The sequence below is a fragment of the Falco peregrinus genome, chromosome 5, assembly GCF_023634155.1.
Source record: "Falco peregrinus isolate bFalPer1 chromosome 5, bFalPer1.pri, whole genome shotgun sequence".
NCBI lineage: Eukaryota > Metazoa > Chordata > Aves > Falconiformes > Falconidae > Falco > Falco peregrinus.
In genome coordinates this window covers 14,721,069-14,740,269 of record NC_073725.1, presented here as the reverse complement: position 1 = coordinate 14,740,269, position 19,201 = coordinate 14,721,069, and the positions used below count along the sequence as shown (strand labels likewise).

The window sequence follows — 19,201 nt, the reverse complement described above, 5'->3', positions numbered from 1 at the left end:
CTACAAATAGTCGTAAGAGTTTGAAGGAAGAACTGCAGCCTGAAACACTATGGCAACAAAAAAGGAAACTCCAGCTGCTCACAGAGCAGCACCCAGTTTCCCCAGCACAATTCCTGAAGCTGTGATGTGCTGTGTGAAGCAAACTCTCTGCCCTGGGTGAATTAGGAGTAGGATGCTGTGAAACCCCTCAATTTTGCCGAAGCCAGACTGAGCTGTATTCAGACCTTCAGCCCAACCCAAATGAGTGCTCCCAGCTCTAAGTCACCTCTGAAATGGGTGGCTATGACTAGCACAGTCACTAGCACTAGAATCAAGTGTCAAACTCCTTACATGGAACTTGGCTTGAACCTGCCACCACTTACTCCGAGGCTGTTTGGCTGCTGCAGCCCTGTAGACACACCTGTCCCTGAAAACACTGCCTTTGATGCTGGCTTCTAACAGCTGGGCATGTAACAGGATTTGCAACAGGGCTGAGGTTGTTATGCTACAAATAGCTCCAAAGGCAGCCCTAAACCAAAAAAGGGCCAGAAGCGTTCGCATTGGAAAGCTTGGAGGGAGCTGTCAGAGACACTTTGTACTCCTTTAGTCTGTCAGTGAAACGAAGACAGGAGCTGGAGTTCTAAACTATTTTATTTTTTTTTTTTTTTTTCCTGGTAAATGAACACATATTTCAGTGATTAGAGCAAACTGGAAGCACACTTCCTCCCAACATGGGCAAATGACACCTGTGTGAAGGCCCTTCCTGCACCAGTATCTCCTCCCCTCCAATAAGGGCAGGCTGGCAAAACAGGAACAACTTCTTGACAAGGTGCATGGGTATTTCATTTGTTAAAGTTGCTGAGAAGTCTTTAAAGGCCTGGCTTTGACAGATGTTTTTACAATTGAAATCCAGCTCATCTGTAACTGTGTGCCCTTTTGCTTCAGTAAACAAATGGCTCAGGTGCAGAAATCATTCAAGTTAGCTCTTTCCTCTGGCACAGTCCAAAAGCCTCATCTGTCTCCCTGTGAAAAATCAGTGCTGATACCATGGACAGGGAGGAAATAAAGAACAGTAAGTTGGTTTTCTTTTTTGTTTTTTTAAACTGTGGGTTTTGTGAACAGCTTTATGAGTATTTTAAAGTGTGTTAGGGAGCCGAAGGGAGTAAACAGAATTGGGGACTGGGAAAGGTCTGCTACCAGATAGAAAATAGAGAAACTCTGACCTCCAAAGCAAGGCTTTTTTCACATTTTGCTTTACGGAGCAGATTTGGGAGATGGGAAGGTGAGGGGTCATTGGTTTGGCAATTTAACTGGAGATTCTTCTTCCAGCCTACCAAGGTTTTGTGGGTTAGTCAGCAACTGGAGAACTGTTTCTCCAAGTTTTTGGAGGGTGGTAACACAGAAGAAGGAAGGAAAATGGCTCATACTTTTCCATTTTAGGTTCCTTGTACACATTGTGGGGTAGAATTTGAGCTTATGTCTATAAAGCATGCCTAATTTGTGCACTCACACACACACACATAAATAATCAAATACCCCACTCCTTTGCAAACTGTTTTTTTTTAAGGGCGTATAAAGTTACACTCCCTAAACACTAATTATTTGCAGGGGGATAATGCTTTCTTGCTGGTCCTTATCATTGATACCTGCCCTCTCCTTGCTCTTTCCACTAATTCAAGCATAGAATAAAAGCTTTACAAGCCAATCTCAATCCTTCTCTGTGCTTACACGTTGCTGGGAAAAGGGATCTCTACTTGATGCAATTGATTTTCAATCATCTTTCCTCCCCACTGAAACTAGGCAACTTAATATTGGTGTACTGCCACCAGCACATTGTCTAGGCCAAGAGACAAGGCAATGAACAGTCTGCTAATTAATTTTTCACATTTATCTCCAGACCCCCTCCCCAGAACAAATACTATGGAAACAGGAGGCAGCAGTTTCTATGTAGCCCTCAGGAAATTTTAAGCAGAAGTGTTTTACTGCCATTTTTATGCCTTTACAGTTACAGCAGTAAGGATTTTTGGTTGTATAAAAGAAAAGGTATTGGCTTCAATATGAAAAAAAAGATTATTGAAAATAATCTGAGCTTGATGTATTCATTTCTCAAAAAAAAAAAAAAAGACAAAAGCAATGTCTACAATGCTACTTGTATTCAGTCAGTGGAGAAATAAGGGTCTAATTTCTAGGCAGGAGAAAGGTACTCATGTTGAGAACATTGGTACCATACAATCGTTATAGATGGATTATGTTTCCAGTAAAGCTATCTATGTTCATTTTCAGTTATGAGGCAGATAATACTGTGAGGTTGTGGAGTTTGCGCATCTTGCACCCTTTCTTGCATATATCTATACCTATATGTGTGTGTGTTTGTGTGTACATTTATGTGTATAAATAAGTTAGAGGTTATTTACATCGGTGTACAAAATAAATCTAAACTCAGTTATCAAAATGCATACACCTGCCACTGGATTTGGTCTGTTAACACTTTGCATTTCATCTTCAAAGCACCATACAAACATCAATTATTTACCCAGGCAACTTCCCACTCACCAGAAGGATTAAGAATAACAGGCAGGGTAAGGGATGGAGCTGAGGGAGCACAGAATGTTCATAAAAAGGCAGCTAATCATGTGTCTCTCTCCTGCCATGAGCACTGCAGATTTACGCCTTTATAAACTGCAGTCCAAGTGTAGCAGTAACCTTTGTAACACAAAGCTTGTCAAAACGACAAAGTCCTCATTCAAAAGCAAATGATCCGTTCTTCATTGTCAAAAGCTTTGGCCTCTTCTTGGCTTATCGGGTTCCCGTTCAAACTGCAGAGGAAAACCAAAAGGGATGTAAAAGTAAGGGAGTGACTGTTGCCCATCTTCTGTTTTTCCAAGGCTCTGGAGCAGAGAACGCAGTTTCGCAATGCCGTGTGAGCTGTGTGCTTCTCAAGGGCGCACAGTTGGGAACTGGCCCCAGACATGCAGGCTACAGCACTGCTGTTCCTACTGCACATATGAGGAACAAGGCTACTTCTTCAGAAATAAAAACGGAACAGACACCTAAACTTCATTAAACTAAAACTGGTGCTGGATATCCAGGCTGCTTGCATTTCAGCAAGCAGCACATAGCTGACAAAGGTTCTTACCATGCAGTGGACTAGTTTAAAGAAATTTAAATAGTCTCCAGATAATTTTGTGTCTCCCATGACAACATGGGAAGAAAACTGTTAAGTACTCGAGCGTTATTCATGTGAAATTACTTATGGCAAAATTTTCAAGTTTGGCTACAGAAAGTTAATCTACATTGATATTTATGCCCCTGAAAATGAGCGGCCTGGTTAAGTGGAGCTTTCAGAAATGCTGAAATCTACTAAACCATTTAGACTTACGAAATTATTTGGGTTGGGAACACCTCTGAAAATTCAGGCAAGAATCAAAAGACAGATCTCAGTCTGAAGATTCAGAATGATTCAAGTGGGAATTGATGCCTCTTCTGTAGACAAAAGCTGACAGTGGCCTTTGAAAAAAGCATCTCTTCCACATCTCCAGGGAACCCACTATTCAGATAGCGAGTCATCGTCTTTCTAAGCAAGAATTCAGTGTCCTTTCACTAAAACAAATATATATATTTTAAAATAAATTTCATGTTCAGTAATAAAGCAGCAGTGCTAAAACCAGCACAGATCTATTGACTCCTGAGCTCCCTGAGGTGAAGGAAGGAATGTGGTATTTGGCTTTGTGCCTTACAATGCACATGTGTGACTATGCCCATCTAATCTAAAACAAGCAAATCTTAAAAAGTTAATCTTCTTGTAGCTTAGCACTTTCAGTGTGTTTGGAGCATCGCCCAAAGAAAATCCAAGCACAAATTCTATGAACCAAAGTAGTAATGCTAATTAAATGTAACCATCTCCTGCTTGCTGGAATTTAGCTCCTGAAAAGCATGAACACATTCAAAAGTTGAAATCAGGGCAAGCAAAACCTAATCTAAACATTTAGGCCCCAATTCCACAAATACACACATTCTGCAAATCAGTGGTACAAACAGATGTGAACTAACACAACTGCTTGAAATTCGTAACACACAAGGAAGTGTTTCAATGACAGAGGCTTTTTACCTATTTGAAACCCGCACCCAGAACTACAATCCCTGCCTCACATAAACCTGCTGTGAACTTTTTAGGCTGGAAAGTAGTAATGCCAGAAGTGTCTTAAAAGGAAAGAAAGTTTACAAAGTGAGCCGTTGAGGAAGGGATCTTTACCAGACTTCTTTAATAGCTGTGTTCTCCTTGAGAGCTTCACTGAGGTACTTCACCCCTTTGGCTGTAATTTGATTCTGGATAAGCCTAAAAAGAAAGCACTTCATGTCAGTCTAACAGGCAAACTAATTTACAGTGCATGCACAAACTACACTCAGCTTGATGTCAAGTAGCAAAGCTGTCTGCCACAAGACGACCGTTGTGATTTCTATCTGTGAGGATGGTACACAGCATTGATCAAATGCCCCACATGCCCTTTCAGAAACAGAGCCCAGAGTATTAGTCTTTTTCCTTTTAATCTTGCATGCGGTTGCATTCTGGAGATACTGAGTTTAATTACATAGCTGAAAAATTTCTGCTAGCAATTCTTTACTACTGGTATGGGATTGTGATATTTGGATTCTTTGAGATAGACTAACCTCTTAGCTCTGTTTTCTTAGTAAGAACACTGTGAGACATTTTTAAGTGACGTACAGAAAATTCTGAGTACAGACCCTGCGTAGGCCTAGTGTTTTAGTAGTTATGCTCTAGAGGTTGCCAAATAGTCCTGTGTCTTGTCTATCAGACCAGCAAGATCTTTGAAAAATAAGGCATTGAATTTGTCTCTCGTATGAGCAGGCCCAAGTCCCAGTGAAGTCACCTTAGCAGCTCTAAAGTATGTCTCATCTGAGCTGAGGGGAAAAACTGATACAAAAGGTCCTCAAGCAGCACAACTGATGAGGCAGTAGGTAACTCTTATTAACCACTGTAGACCATCCCCCTAGCTAAAAATGAACAAAGCCCCCTCCATCTGCATGAGTATATAAACACTTATTACCCTAGCCTAATCCAGTACTTACCTTTCAGTCTACCATGGTGTGCCCCATAGCTGTACCACTCTATGGGACTGGCTGTATGAATCCTACAGGATTCAGGATGAGGCTGAAAATTGGACTGAATTGAACCATCTCTTAGGGAGGGCGGAAGGAAGGAAGGAAGGAAGGAAGGAAGGAAGCAGGGAGGCATTCCCATTAAAGGACCTTCTGCGCTTGGTAAATGAATCAAAATGCAAGGAGATCCCGTAGATTCTTTCAGCTGTTGGAAAAATACTGCGGTTCTGCCTCAAGGTCAACCATCTGTATAGGTCACTGTGACCTTTGGAGGTATCCACTGGTATAACCAGCAAAGTAAATTTGTCTACTGGCAGAAACCCTTGAACAATACTGAGCCATGGTAAAGACATGTATCAAGATTACTATGCTGCTTTGGATGGGGGAAGTTAATTCAAACGAAACTGCTCAGTGAAGCATTCTGCGGCTGTGTGCAAAGAAGTCCCCGCCTTGCCTTTTTATCTTCACGGTGATGGGCACCACAGCTTCTACTGCTTTCAAAAAAGGCTACGAGTACTTGGCACCTCTGACAACTAGCACACTTCCTAAGGGGCAGGAACTAGGCTTCCTATGGGGAATACTAGACTGTAGTTAGCAAAGCCTTTGTAAAGTTTGTAAAGGGATTCCATTTATTATGTTCTCACTTGGAATGAAGGGACAGCTACTTGTTTCACAGCCCACATCTGCCCAACCCCATCCCTGGACAAATTCTTGTGAACCTCTGGATTAGAACAGCCAATGCTGTGTTTTCTTAGAAGCTTAACAAGTCTCTTTGAGATTGCTAGAAATAATCCCTGGTTTCCTGGGGATTTATGTCTTATTGATGACTGCCTTGCATGAGTGAAAGCGCTAGCCCTAGAAGAAAACTTCAGGCAAATGGGACATGTATTTAAGTGTCTGTCATATAGGTTCTTGGTTGAAGGGTAAGAGTTGAGCTTGCTGCTTTCATTGTATGATGATAAATAGTAAGAATCATAATAAGGTCATTCTATTTCAGCTGTCTGCTTGTATTTTTTTTTTTTAACTTGTGTGTTTGAGGCCAGTACTGTTCCCCTAAGGAGAGATGAAATCAATTAGTAGTTCAAAAGTTACCAGGACACACAACGAGCTTAAACTTTTCCCTGGATGAAAGCAAATTCAAAATGCTAGACAGCAGCTTTATTAACTTTCCATTACAACCATCTACAACCAGTCAGCTGCATCCAGACCATGCGCAGAAAGCTTACTGTGACCTACATAGACTTGGAAGGTGAGGTTTTAATGCAGTGACTGCCAAAGAGCCTGTGCCTCTGTGGAATGTAACTCACCATAAATGCACCAGCTTCTTGTTGACCTTCAGCATCTCTGCAAAACTCATTGCTGCCTCATCATCCAGCTCATTTTTAGTCAACCTAAGTGGGAGAGAAAATGTTCACTTAGGATGTTATCATTATTTGTCAGCCCCCTGTTCTTCCAGCTTGTCTGTGACTTAGCTTTAGACAGCCAAAGGGGGATGTGCTGTTCCTGCCCTGAGCAATTTCTAAAGGTTGGACACAAACAGACACTGAAGAGAAGTCCTGGAGAAAGAAGAGACAATAGTATCAGATCTTTATTTCTCAGAGCAATGCTCTCATGATACTTTCTCCTGATGTTTTAATGTCTAAAAAGTGGATAAGGTGCAGCGGAAAAAAGTAGAGAGGTAGACAACACTGAAGAGGTGCAAAAACTGAGGACAAAGAACTTGACTTCAGACGACGGAAGTGAGAGAAGATGGAGAAAGCAAGATGGAGGGAGCAGAGCAAAGCGTGACATTGGGACATCGAAATGTGTCCTAAAGGACATGTGCTGCTGATCCATTACTCATGTCCACATTCTTCCAAAGGGATGTATCTTACAGCTTGCTGGTAGTGAAAGCATAGAGGGTGAGAGGAGGGGAGAGTAGGAGGTGGTGATGGGATTGGAGGAAATAAAATTAGGCTGTAGCTTTCTCTAGAGAAGGAAGAGGAGGAGAAGTAGACCACACTGTCAATTACCAGAATATTTTCACAGAGTTGTTGTGTTGCATAGCTTCAGCAATACTTTTGCCTCCCTCTGTTGTGATGCCATTGAATGCGAGACTGTGAATTAAAGATACAACAAATGCATAAGAAACAGCCAGCATCACTTGGCCCTTCCCTTGCCGAATACTAGTGAATATCCTGGATGATCTGTTTCCCAGTTGTGCAGTTCAGCATTTGGGTGTTTCAAAGGCTCACATACTTTGGAAACCAGTAAGTCCTTACAACTTTTACAAGTGAGAACAGTTCACAGGCTACAGCCTGAGTGCAAGTATATCACGCAGGCCATAAGGTTTGCTGTCAGTGGGTTGTACTCTTGAGACTGACAGCAGAGTTGCACCCAGTGATTTTGAGGGTCAAGGCTTTTACAAGGACAAAGAGTTGTGCTTAGCAGTACACAGGTTTTTACATGCATTTGTCATCCAAAGTCCCTGTACAAACTGGGCACTTTGTCCTTTAAGTCCTTCAGACACCTGAATACCTCATTCTTCTTCCAAACACAACACCTTCTGTTGTGTATAGAGATGAGCTTGTAAATGCATGCTTTCCATTACAGACCACAAACATTTCTTAGTCTGCCCTTCGTTCTTTGAATAGGCATTGGCAAAATCATCCAGTTAAAGTTATGCTCCAGGCTTTGAGGGTTCAAAAAGCATTTCCCACCTCAAAAGCCAGGCCACAGCCTGAAAATAATGTAAGGTCTCAAAAAAAGGTAGAAAGGGGGATCAAGTAGGCAACAGCACACATACGTGTTACCAGGAGTCCCTCCTAGCTTCAGCTGAAACAAAATAGTCCCAGTCCATCATGACTGGGCCTAAAAATGGTAAATATGCTGAAGTAAACTGCTGTAGTCGGGATTATCTTTCCCCGACCTTCACATAAAGTTACCACTGGTGCTAACTGTTAGGTCAAATCATGAAGCAAAATTAACCAGTGGAAAATTAGAAATGAACCCAAGTGCAAGTACACCACAGAGCAGAAGATTCACCCTGCACAGGTGCCAGCAAAACCTAGCTCTAACCAGCAGTTACTCCTCCTTATTTTTGCAAACACATTCATGAGCATATTTGTTCCCATCTGAGAATCTCTCAGCGCTGATTCAGGTTCAAAATGTTTTCTTTCAAGTCTGATGCATCTGGATGGATCTGCAATTATGGGAAGATGGCTATTTCAGATAGCTTTTAACTTCAAATATATCTAGGTCACTGCACCTGTTCAGCTGTTACTTTTTAAGCCTGGCTATCTGCTCGTAGAAAGGAGGACAAGGCACCAGCTCTGAAATTCCTGGATCTGAAGTGGCAGCAATAAGCTCTCCAGAGATCCCCAGACTCCCGTGGTTCTAAAGAAACTAGTGCCATGTGCCACCTTGTGGGGAAACCAAGGAGTCTTGTCTGCTCCCACACCGTGCAGGCCAGTGGAACTGGGAAGCAAATCGAAAGGATCACCATGAACCCAGTGCTCCAGCTGTCTGAAGGGATGCCAAAACAGGAGCAGCCACCACAATATGCATCTTTAAATCCCTAGCCAGCATTTGAAAGTCTGGCAGGGGATGGGCTGTGTTACAATGCTGCCTTCTCTCTGTGCTGTGCTACCAATTTCACCCACACTAGGGCTTCCAGTAGGCTCGTTTGGGATGAATCACTTAACTCCAACGAGAACTACATCTCATTAACACAATGTGTGGTGTCATAGCTCCACTGGAGTACAGGTTGAGCCTGAATTTAAGAATACCCCAGTCCCTACCCAAACGGCTTCTGGCCTAAAAATTACTTCAGTAGAAGCTGTGCCTTCACAACAGAAACTTCACAGTGAGTTAACACTTGAGAGCCTCATTCTGTGACAGCTGATGCAACTTTCTGCTAATGCTCCTGGATGAAAACGGCACCCACTGACCATGTGCTTTCACAAATGCCAGTAACTCTGTGCAGCATGAGGGGAGGAGGTGCAGACAGAGGAAAGGATGCCAGACCTGCAATATTTTTAACTTGCTTAATGGCTGCACAGGTCTTCTTGATTCAGTCTGGCCTCCTGCTTGCACCCTGTTGGTTACACAGCGAAGGCTGTGATACCAGATGGTGTTCCAAGCTAATGCTTGGTGGGAAAAGTCATTGCTTCAAAGTACAATGAGAAAGCCAGGGCTATGCTGAGCTGCCTGGTTCTGCTGGTGTTTTACCTCACATTTGTTAACGTGGGGTGGTTCCTCAGGGCCTCTGCAAATGCCTTTGCTCCTTCGTCTCCAACTTGATTACCCCACATCCTGGCGAAGAGAGGAAACCAGGAGATATCAGGTGTGCTGCCCTACTGCCCCTCACCATTGCATTCTCCTTTTTTCTACACCCCCGCCCCCCACATTACTTCACAGTCTTTCAGGCTTGTGAGAAACTTGGCAGGACCTTCCCTGCCAAGCCAGCCATGTTCCACTCCCTGCACACCACACTGCCAGCCTCTGCTGACTCACCAGCACCTCAAGGCCACAGCACAGAAGCAGCTCTAGGAGACAGCCTGCTGCAGCATGACTGCTTTTGGGATCACCTTGTTGCACTGAGCAAAGCCTCTGCAGCCATGTATCCTTACAGGCTAGAGGAGTCCAAGTCCTAAATCCTATCATTTTCCTGCTCAGCATTTCCTCCCCATGCCCATGCTGCAGTTTTCCTGTTACCTGTTGGGCAGACCAGCCTTTACACAGTGAAAAGTACAGGTCTTGAGAAAGACTCCCCAGACACACAACTGCACGGGGATCCACAACCAAAGGGGTGACTTTCTGAAGTGAACTGCTCTACCAGCTCCCCCTCTCCTTCAGAACAGTCTGGCAAAATGGCTACAGTTCCTTCAGTGTTACACCCAAGTGGAATCTCCTCTCTTGCCAGCTGCCAAGGGAAAGATCAAAATTTCCCAGGGACAGCGTGACCCTGGTCTCTTTCACACATTCGGAAGTAATAGTATTACCAATGGCAAAACAACCGTTGGTAACACAAAGGGTTAAGAGAAGGTAAGAGAGTGGTAAAAGCTGCAGAGATTTTAATCAACATTTAATAGCAGTGTCTGGTCAAATCTTTTCTATGCAGACCAACCACTTTGAAAATTCACCCTATATTATGAGGTTTGAAAGAGCCTCTGCTGAGGTATGAGAGTTTTTTTAACAGGGATCATGGCTTAATGACTCAGAGCCACACTCAGCTTGATGGGTAATTAGTTGGCAGCTCTTTTAAAATCAATTGAGCTTTATGGTATCTAAACACATCCACTTCCAGTAAGCTCCCCAGAATTTCCTTGTCCTTTAGGCCCGGTGCAGTTTGTTATGTGAATGCTGAATGTATCTGTTTCAACATTTCTGTCCAGGTTATCCTAAATCCATTTGGAGTGATAATTTCCTCTGCAGGAGAAAATAAGAGACCTTCACTGAAATTACAGCAAGTACAGCACAGCAGACCCAGCTATATGACAATGGAAGTGTGCACGCTGTTGAGTATACTCGTGAAATGTAGAAAACAAAATTCAAGGCCAAAAATATGACTGTTCAAAAATCTGATTTTCATATTTCAGGGTTACTGTGAGATTCACGATGGCCAAACAGAGGTTTTAATTCCATGTATTTGAGTATTAGCTTCTGAGCAAAATGTTCTCCTATGAAGTGGAAAGAGAAACTGGGATTTGCCAAAGGGGGCGGGGGAATAATCAAACGCTCAAGACTAGCACCTCTGCTGAGAAAGAGGACAAGGACTAAAGGTTTAGAGTACATTCAGATCTCTCTCCAATAATAGCAGACTCTCCAGTTAGGGACAGCCTAGAGAGAAGCATGACAGGAATTCCTTTTTATTCTCCCAACTTGCTGCTTTATCAAGACTTGATGCAGAAGGTCTGACCACTGTAATGACACTCAATAACTAGGTAGATTGCCAATAGTCATAAACCCATCCAGATTTAAAAATGACCAAATATCTCTAGAATAGCTGTGTTGCCATAAGGAAAGTGGCTATCTTTACATACTGTCCTCTTGCTAGTTTGTATCTTCTTTAAGGTTCTGTCAGAACAGGGGAAAAAAAGCCCAAAACATTGTGTGAACTTGAGAACAATAAAGCAGCCCTTCTTTTCCCTCTGAGTGGAAAATGTGGCTACGATTCTGCACTTGTTTGTTGTCATGCCTCTGTTGGGGGCGGGGAGGAACAGCAGGAGAGAAGGTAAGAGTGAAAGCAGGAATCCTAAGGGATTTACAGATGCCTTGCCAAGATCAAGTCCTGAGCTCTGCTCCTTAGCACTGAACTTACCCAATTTCAAACATTGTCTTGCTCTTCTGGATGGCCTGGGCAAGGCACTTCCCTCCTTCGCTAGTAATTTTGTTTGCTCCTATTCTGCACAAAATACATGAATTGATGAGGTACATGACTTATAACTGTACAGCTATTAGAATACCAGCTCAGAAAGCAATACAAATATTTAAGACTAATTAACTCTGGAGGCTAACTACAATTATTGAAGATTAACCTGGAGTAAAAAAAATACTGCAGGCATTTGACCTTTGATTAAAATACATCACTTTGTGTTGCCTTTTACATATTTTGCATCTCAGCCCTCCAAATCACAAATATTACTGTAGAGTCTTGAGTTTTGTGCTCAGGATGTCAGAAATGAGCTTTGCGAACTGGTCCTCAAGATAAGAACTCCTGCCTAGTTTTTAATATAGTTTATAATATCAGCAGTTGCTACCGAGTACATGAATTACACGCAGCATGTTTCACGATGCCCTTGGAACAGAGTATTTCTTAATTGTGTGTGGCTCCAGAGGAGGCTGCAGCTGATGAGCACAGATTCTAATAGCTCAAGTCCTTCTGTTCTGAGCACAGGCTACAGGCAGTGGCATAGGTCAGTGCAGCAGTCAGTGTCTCTGGCTGGCACCCTACAGAAGATCTTTTCTTTTTTTGACCTATGTGGGGGTATCAAATGGCTAGAGTTCAAGGAAGAGATAAGTCTCAATGGTATATACATTGACATAAAGAACAAACCAAAACCAAAACGCCCTCAACCCACTACATTCACATAAAGTAATACTGGCTCGTTTGACTGATTTCAGGCACATGAATATGCACTCTACCTCAAAATAATCTCTGGGATTACTATGCAGCCTGAAAATGACCACCTTCCAACAGGCTTTTTTTGTGAAAGTTAGATTAAATAAGCAAAGCACTGTGACAAAGCAGTGAAAGAACCAAAGCACTCCTGGTTTTCAAAACTCTGGAAATAAAGTGGGAGCGATATAGCTAGTGTGAGGTTTCAGAACAAGGTAGCAGCAGAACAAGGACTAGAACTCAATAGTCCCTGGCTGCCAGTTGCTACATTCATACCAACAGATGACATTGCTTTAGTTACCTCTATTTTCTGCTATGGTCACAATTAAACCATTGGTTAATGATCTACCTTTATGTCAAACCACTGTTGTGCATGGCCAGACACTCTTATCTGGGGAAGTTCCAGGAATTAGAGGGAACAACTCACCAAGTGAATTTGGGGAATTCCAGAGACAAAGTATGACACGAGCACAGCCTGACTCCAATGGCCCGTAAAAGACAGGATATAAAACAGCTTGGTACTGAATCCAAGTGAATTTGTCTATTGCAGCAAGGTTCATGCACCACTTAAGCCTCACTCAGGTGCTCAGATTTGATTTAAGTAAAGAACAGGTCTCATGCTCTCCTTTTGACTACTACTACATTCCAGCAAAGACTATGGATTCAAGAGTTTTACCTGGTGCCACTCACTGCTAGACTACTGTAAAAGACTATACAACTGCAACCTACATTTTATTTGATCTGAAACATAATTTTTGTCTTTTTTCCACGCTCCTTCCTGTTTCAAGTTGCTTTACCTTAATTAGAATACTGTAGAAAGGAAAAAAAAATCCAACATACTTAACATATTCAAGGCTTGAACACTCTTCAATCAGTTTTGCAACATATCTGGCTCCGACATCAGTGATTTGATTGTTGTATAAGCTTAACGAAAAAAATCACATTGGTAAAAATAGGTTATTCCTGCTGTTACATTAATATTTACAACCTGAATGTTTTAGAATGCACACATAAGATCTATCATTTTTGTACGGCTTTGTACACATTCACAGTTGCTTGTATTTCTATTTAGATACACAATTCATATTGTGCAGGACTGGATATAAAATACAAGGAGACCAGACTGTAAATCATGGGAAAATATTACTTACATATTTTTTAAATAAATGGTCTCCCCAAGCAAACAAAGCTTCCCTTTATTCCTCTGTTAGTACAGAAATAATATTGCCAGAAGAGAAGTCAGAAGAGAAAACACTAGAAGAACATATTTTTAGTCATTTAAAAGTCACAAAATCCCCTTGCAAATATTACTGAAGATCAGATACTTGAGCAGATGTACTTAAGTTAGGGCACTGGAGGAAGACGGCAATTCTTGGTATTCATATTCACTTTTCAAAAAGTCTTTTAAGTAGCTACTTAATCAAGAGCAGGAAGTCAGTGCTAACATGCCTTCCAGTCTCAACTTGATTAAGAACTAAATAAGGTCTTACAGAAATTGGTACCATGAACTGTATGTTTCCGATACTAGTCTCTACCAAGCTGTATCTGCTTTGCATAGTTGAAATAAATCATTTTACAGCAGAGAAAACAAAAGGTGCTAGCTATAAAGTACACACTTTCTTGCTCTTGCTCTCTCTCCCCACTCCACAGCTAGCAGAAGGCCTTAGGTATAAAACTAGCATGCCCACACGGCTCAGTAACCTGACAGAAGGGTTTGATGTCAGTGGGAGGCCACCCTGTGACGCATTGTCATAGGGGAGGAAGCTGTGGTCCTTTTCCCAGTGAATGATTACAGGATGGCAGCTGAACTGTTTCTGACACAAAATGCTGCTTTGCTTATGGTCAGTAAGTGAGGAGGTAACTGTGGTTTCCACCCTACCTTTGCTGTGTCAGTACTGTCAGCATTGCAGTTTTATTTTCTAGTATCATTATCTAGTGTCTTGCTCCCAATTGGTACATACCCCAAGAAAGTCACAATTCGGTACTTGGAGAGTTCTTCATACAAGATCCTTACTCCATGATCTGTGACCTGATTTACACTAAGCCTGAAATGAAAGGAATGAAAAGAAAGTTTGAATCAATACAGATTACAAGTGTTCGTCATCCATCAGTTAAAAAATGACAGGAGATCTATGCATTTTCCTCTAATATTTTAACAAGTCCTTATGTCATATATTAAAAGCTATTAAAGGGAAATGTGAGCTCAGTTTCCTATGGCTCACTTTAAAAACAACAAAAACAAGAAGCCCCAAATCTCCAAGGTAATGCTCTGGAAGCTGTCCACAGAACCGAAACGTAGAAAGTCAGAAATCAGAGACAAACACCTCATCCTCCTCCTGTATTTACTGTGATTGCAGGAAAGAATCCTGCTTGACACTAACAAAAGCAAGCTTTCCAAACTACTCTTCCTGCAACCTTCTCTCGGAGTACCTAGTGAAAGCCAGGCATCTTGAAAGTCACAACACATTCAGGCTTCACTGAATAAAGGTTGTGAAAAGCCCTGGCCAGGAAATAGAACTGCAGTCCCATGGGTGTGCTAGATGTTTCTAAATTTATTGTCCCAACTCAACATGGAACAAATGAACGTCGGTCATTCACAGAGTAAAACTACTCCTTTTCACAGTTGTTCTGTGTTTTGGTTTTTGAGGGTTTTTTGTTGGTTTGTTTTTTTTTTTTTTAACTTCTCAAGCTTTTTCACCTTGCCTAAATGCACAGGTTCCCATGAAGCATTCCAACTCTGATGAACCACATTTTCTCGGTAAAGTTGTCCCCATGAAAACATTTTGACAAGTTTTAGTTTTTACACAAAAACTAAATGTTCAGAACCTGAACATTCACTGCTGAGAGCCTCTTATCACTGACAGCTTCCCCTGCTCTTGCTGGTTAGTAACTTGGTTGCTTTGGAATGCACCAGCACACAGGAGAAATCAGAGCCAATTTCTACAGATCAGAACAGTCTGCTTCTTTGAAAGGGATGGTTAAGCTGTTAGAAACAACATTTCCTGACCTGCAGAGACTGGCCATTAGAAATAAAGTCCTAACATCAGAAGAGCCATAAAGACAAAAAAGCAACCTAACAGATCGGTTTGGTGCTGCGGTTGGTGTTAAAATCACACTGTGTAAGGCATGATCACATGATAGGGGCAAAGGATGAAAGTCTGTCCTTCTCTTCTTTGTTTTGTCTTACATAATTATGCATTTACCTCCCAAGTTTCCTTATTGCTTTCTCTTGGGAGGTCAGTGGATCTGCAACTAACTGCAAAAACAAGTGTCATTTCCTTTGATTTAATCCTAGAGGAAACCAAGGAAGAGCACAGCCAACCAGGAGGAATAAATTCTCATTTATAAAACAGGGGAAAACCACATCTAAAGACTTCAACTACATCCTTTCACGGAGTACTACACGTTAGCTTTTGTTCTGTGAAAGCCAGACATCTTGGCAGGATGTAAAAGCATGAAATTCAGAGCTTTTGACCAAGGGTTATTGTGAATAGTAGATCCTCTCTTACCCCAAATGATCAAGGGCAGAGATAGGCTCAGGCAATCTTCAGATAATGGAGGAAGCATTTCTGCTTCCTTTCTTTTCCCTTAAGCACTTTCTGCCATAAAAATCCTCTTTTGAGACAAAACAACTTGAGCCAGAGCTAACTAAACCTACAGGTTAAAACAGTCCTGGCTTCTAAGGACTTATCACCCCTTCCATTTGGGTTTCCAAATTCACAGCTTGTCCCTGCTCCTGTGACTAGCTGAACAAAGATTTCGGTAGATCCGAAACTTTCATTTCTAGCAGCAGTAAGAATCCTCATCTTCCTCTTCTTTTGAGATCAATTCCCCCAGCCCAGCAGTTAGCGGAATAAACCAAGGATAAGCAAGGACCTGCTTGCACAAGCTCCTACCTGATCACTGCAAGCTTGCTGAAACAAGGTAGGAGCTGTTTTACTCCATAGTCATTGATGTTGTTGTTGTCCAAATCCAGAGCCAGGCGCTTTTGAAAGTGATGCACAACAAAGGAAATAGCACTGCAGTCAGCAGAGCAGGCATTGCAGTATGTGAGCTTGATGTAATTGGCATGCATGCGTTTGGCAGCCAACTTCCCCACTTTCTCACTTTGAGTCTCGTAAAGGCATCTCAGCATCCAAACAAAGTGGGGCTGGACCTGGATCTGATTGTACTTCAGAAGCCTGGAACGAGTGAGGCCTTTCAGGTGGGATTTCATGCTTTCCCCAAGGTATGTGATGAGTATCTTTCTCTTCCTCTTAATGACTGCAGGCAAAACTAAATGTCTGAAGAGCTTCTGTTTTGATCTAGAAAGCAGGCCACAAAGAAACAGGTTGGTAAAATGAAAGTGTTCATTATTTCGGAAAGGATCCTTCCCTGCTAGCTGTTTCTTGAACCAAGGAATACGAAGACAAGTAGGCTGGGCAGTCTCAGTGGAAAAGCATTCATTGAAAAACTGAAGTAACTCTTTGGCACCCACTTTCTCTTCAATAACCAGGAACAAAGCTGTGAAAAAGGACTGAAGGGTTAAGTGTAAGAACTCATAAGTGGACTGATTGCCGCAGCCACTGTAACCTTTAACTGTCCTGAGAAAACCCAACTGCAAATCTCCTTCAGAGATGTTTGCTGCTGAGGCCTCCTCCTGCTCAAAGATGAAGAAAGAGTTCTCCATCCCTTTGTACGCCATTTTACCCAAAGCTAAAAGAGTTTCCCTTCTTGATACGAACATCTCTGCTTGGCTTCTGGTGTTGTTCTTCAGCAAACTTGTTTTCAGAGATCGGTTCAGATGGACTTCAATCATGAGCAAAAATATATCTGTCAATGTAACAGAACAGTCTGGAAGCTCGTGGCTGTCAAACATGGAATGGAAATGTTCATAGCTTTTAAAGATAATCCAACAAAATAAAGGCACTGAACACAAACTGCAGAGACTGGGGTTAGCTTCCAACTGGTTCAATACCATTTTTCGTTGCCCCTCATCTTTGAAAAACACAGTAGTGTATTCCTTCAGGTTATTGCTGGAGAAACCACGGAGCAACACTTTCTTTCTGATTATGTTTCTTTGGATCTCAGTTCCTGTCCTTGCTGTAAGAATTTTCTTGGATCCCTTAAGAAGTTTTCCTCTGAGAAGGTTTACCAGCAGCACCAAGGGATGGATGGGTTCATGGGGTGAACACATCTCGGGCACACTACTGAGATCAAAATTGGAATAGATCTCATCAAAGCCATCAAATGTGAGGAGAACTGTATGCGGGAATTGCAAGATGTGATGGAACACCTCAGTGGGGTCCTGGTCTGGGTAGCAATTATATTTGAAGAGTAGGTCTTTCAAACATATAGCTTCATCTTCCTTAAAGCAACTAAACATCCTACATCGGAAACGGAAGAAAAATTTGGCTCCAACATCCAGTTCTTTTCTGGCCCAAAGGCTTTGTATCTTTTGCAGCAAGATGGATTTTCCAATTCCTGCATCACCAAAGACATAAATAGTCTCTCCATCTTCATTAATTAGACCAACTGCATCATCAAAAAGGGCTTCTAATTGACACACTTTGCCTAGACTCTCATTGGTAAAACTGACCAGTTCCATAACACTGTTAGAGTAGATTTCTTCAAGCAGCATCTCTTCCCTTTGAGCATATGACATAACAAACTTAGAATCCCGTCCCAGTTCATATCTGAGTTTCTGGCAATACCTGCTAACTAAAAAGACAGTGAACTATTATTAAACAGCCTATGTATACAGCTACCCACCTCTCTGGGAACTGAAGGGCATAATAAGCAAAAGTAAATCTAATGTAAAATTGGTCCTTTGGCAGATTACTTCTATTTGTGCTGCCACCACCACTTTCTTGGGAAATTCAGGTGCTAATGAGAGGTAATGTGTGAGCCACCATTCACTGGTTTAAGGGGCTGCTGTCTTTCAAGTGATTGTGTTATTCGGTTATTGGGCAATGTTGGCCTGTGTTTTTATTGCAACAGAAAGTTCACTTCAGATGGAGGAAAAGTAATGCTTGTATTTATATAGTATGAAAAAACCTCCCAAGAGGAAAATATTTACTTCCGTAATATGTTAACTCTGACTTTTGCTATACCTCATCATTTATGATCACATAATAATTCAGGTTGGAAAGGACTTCAGAAGGTCTCTAGTTCTACCTCCTGCTCAGAATAGGGTCATTTATGAGACCAGATTAGGTTACTCAGGGCTTATCTAGTTGGATCTTGAAAACCTCCAAGTATAGAGACTGCACAGCCTCTCTGGGCAACCTGCCTCATTTCTTGACTGTACTTGTCATGAAATACTGGCTATGCCATCACCAGAACATCACAGTGTTGCTAATATTGTAGTAGAGGCCTAGAAAATACTACAGCTGGCACAAGGTGGTTATGCCATTGTGCTATATATCCACAGACAAATGTAGAAAGAGCTTGACTTAGCAAAACAGGATGCAATGTATCAACACGACTCTCATGTTATACAGGGTGTCTTTAAATTATTTGGCTACCACTGCTAGCAAGCACAGTGTATGCACAATTATTTACCCTGGCTGTGCCTGCCTAGACTCTCTTACTCTCATGTCACCTGGTCAGAGCTTCCTACATAGCAGGGTAGTTCTAAAGGAAGGGATGTAGATGCATGGCCTTACCTGGATCTGTATTTACCACAGGTTTACTACGAATATTCTCTGAAGGCATGTAACCTATTTCATCCAGCCAAGGTTGAAGTTCATAGTAAGCGTCAGTGACTTTCTGCAGGACATGGATGAAATATTCTGAAACTTCTTCTCCCTTACTTTGAACCAAGTCTAGAATTTTGCGAACCTGAAGAAACACCACATGAAAGATTATTGATACATAGCATTTTATCACAGTTAGACTTGTAGACTGCTTCAGGATCCTTTTCGGGCAGGAACAGGGGATCAAAATAAAAACTGGTGCTTCAAGAGCATGAATTAAAATCTAGCTTTTTTGCTTTTGAACCAATTGAACCATCACAAAATTCAC

At 41.9% G+C, this 19,201-nt stretch overlaps 1 protein-coding gene across 12 annotated transcripts in view; it reads right to left on the bottom strand.

The window, feature by feature from the left end:
• Positions 1 to 627: 627 nt before the first annotated feature.
• The window catches only part of NOD1 (nucleotide binding oligomerization domain containing 1), a 28,575-nt gene continuing 10,001 nt past the window's right edge, over positions 628 to 19,201 (bottom strand). For 4 of the 12 annotated variants that reach the window (XM_055803916.1, XM_005242253.4, XM_027793669.2 and 1 more), the window contains 10 exons: positions 18,844 to 19,018; positions 16,093 to 17,896; positions 14,158 to 14,241; positions 13,037 to 13,120; positions 11,399 to 11,482; positions 9,307 to 9,390; positions 7,110 to 7,193; positions 6,405 to 6,488; positions 4,232 to 4,315; positions 628 to 2,795 (listed from right to left, as the gene is read on the bottom strand). In XM_055803916.1, the coding sequence (XP_055659891.1) occupies positions 2,723 to 2,795; positions 4,232 to 4,315; positions 6,405 to 6,488; positions 7,110 to 7,193; positions 9,307 to 9,390; positions 11,399 to 11,482; positions 13,037 to 13,120; positions 14,158 to 14,241; positions 16,093 to 17,896; positions 18,844 to 19,018 (2,640 nt within the window). In that variant the 3' untranslated portion in view covers positions 628 to 2,722. Of the gene's footprint in view, positions 2,796 to 4,231; positions 4,316 to 6,404; positions 6,654 to 7,109; positions 7,194 to 9,306; positions 9,391 to 11,398; positions 11,483 to 13,036; positions 13,121 to 14,157; positions 14,242 to 16,092; positions 17,897 to 18,843; positions 19,019 to 19,201 lie in introns of those variants that run through there. The other 8 variants (XM_055803921.1, XM_055803918.1, XM_055803919.1 and 5 more) reach the window with 8 other exon arrangements.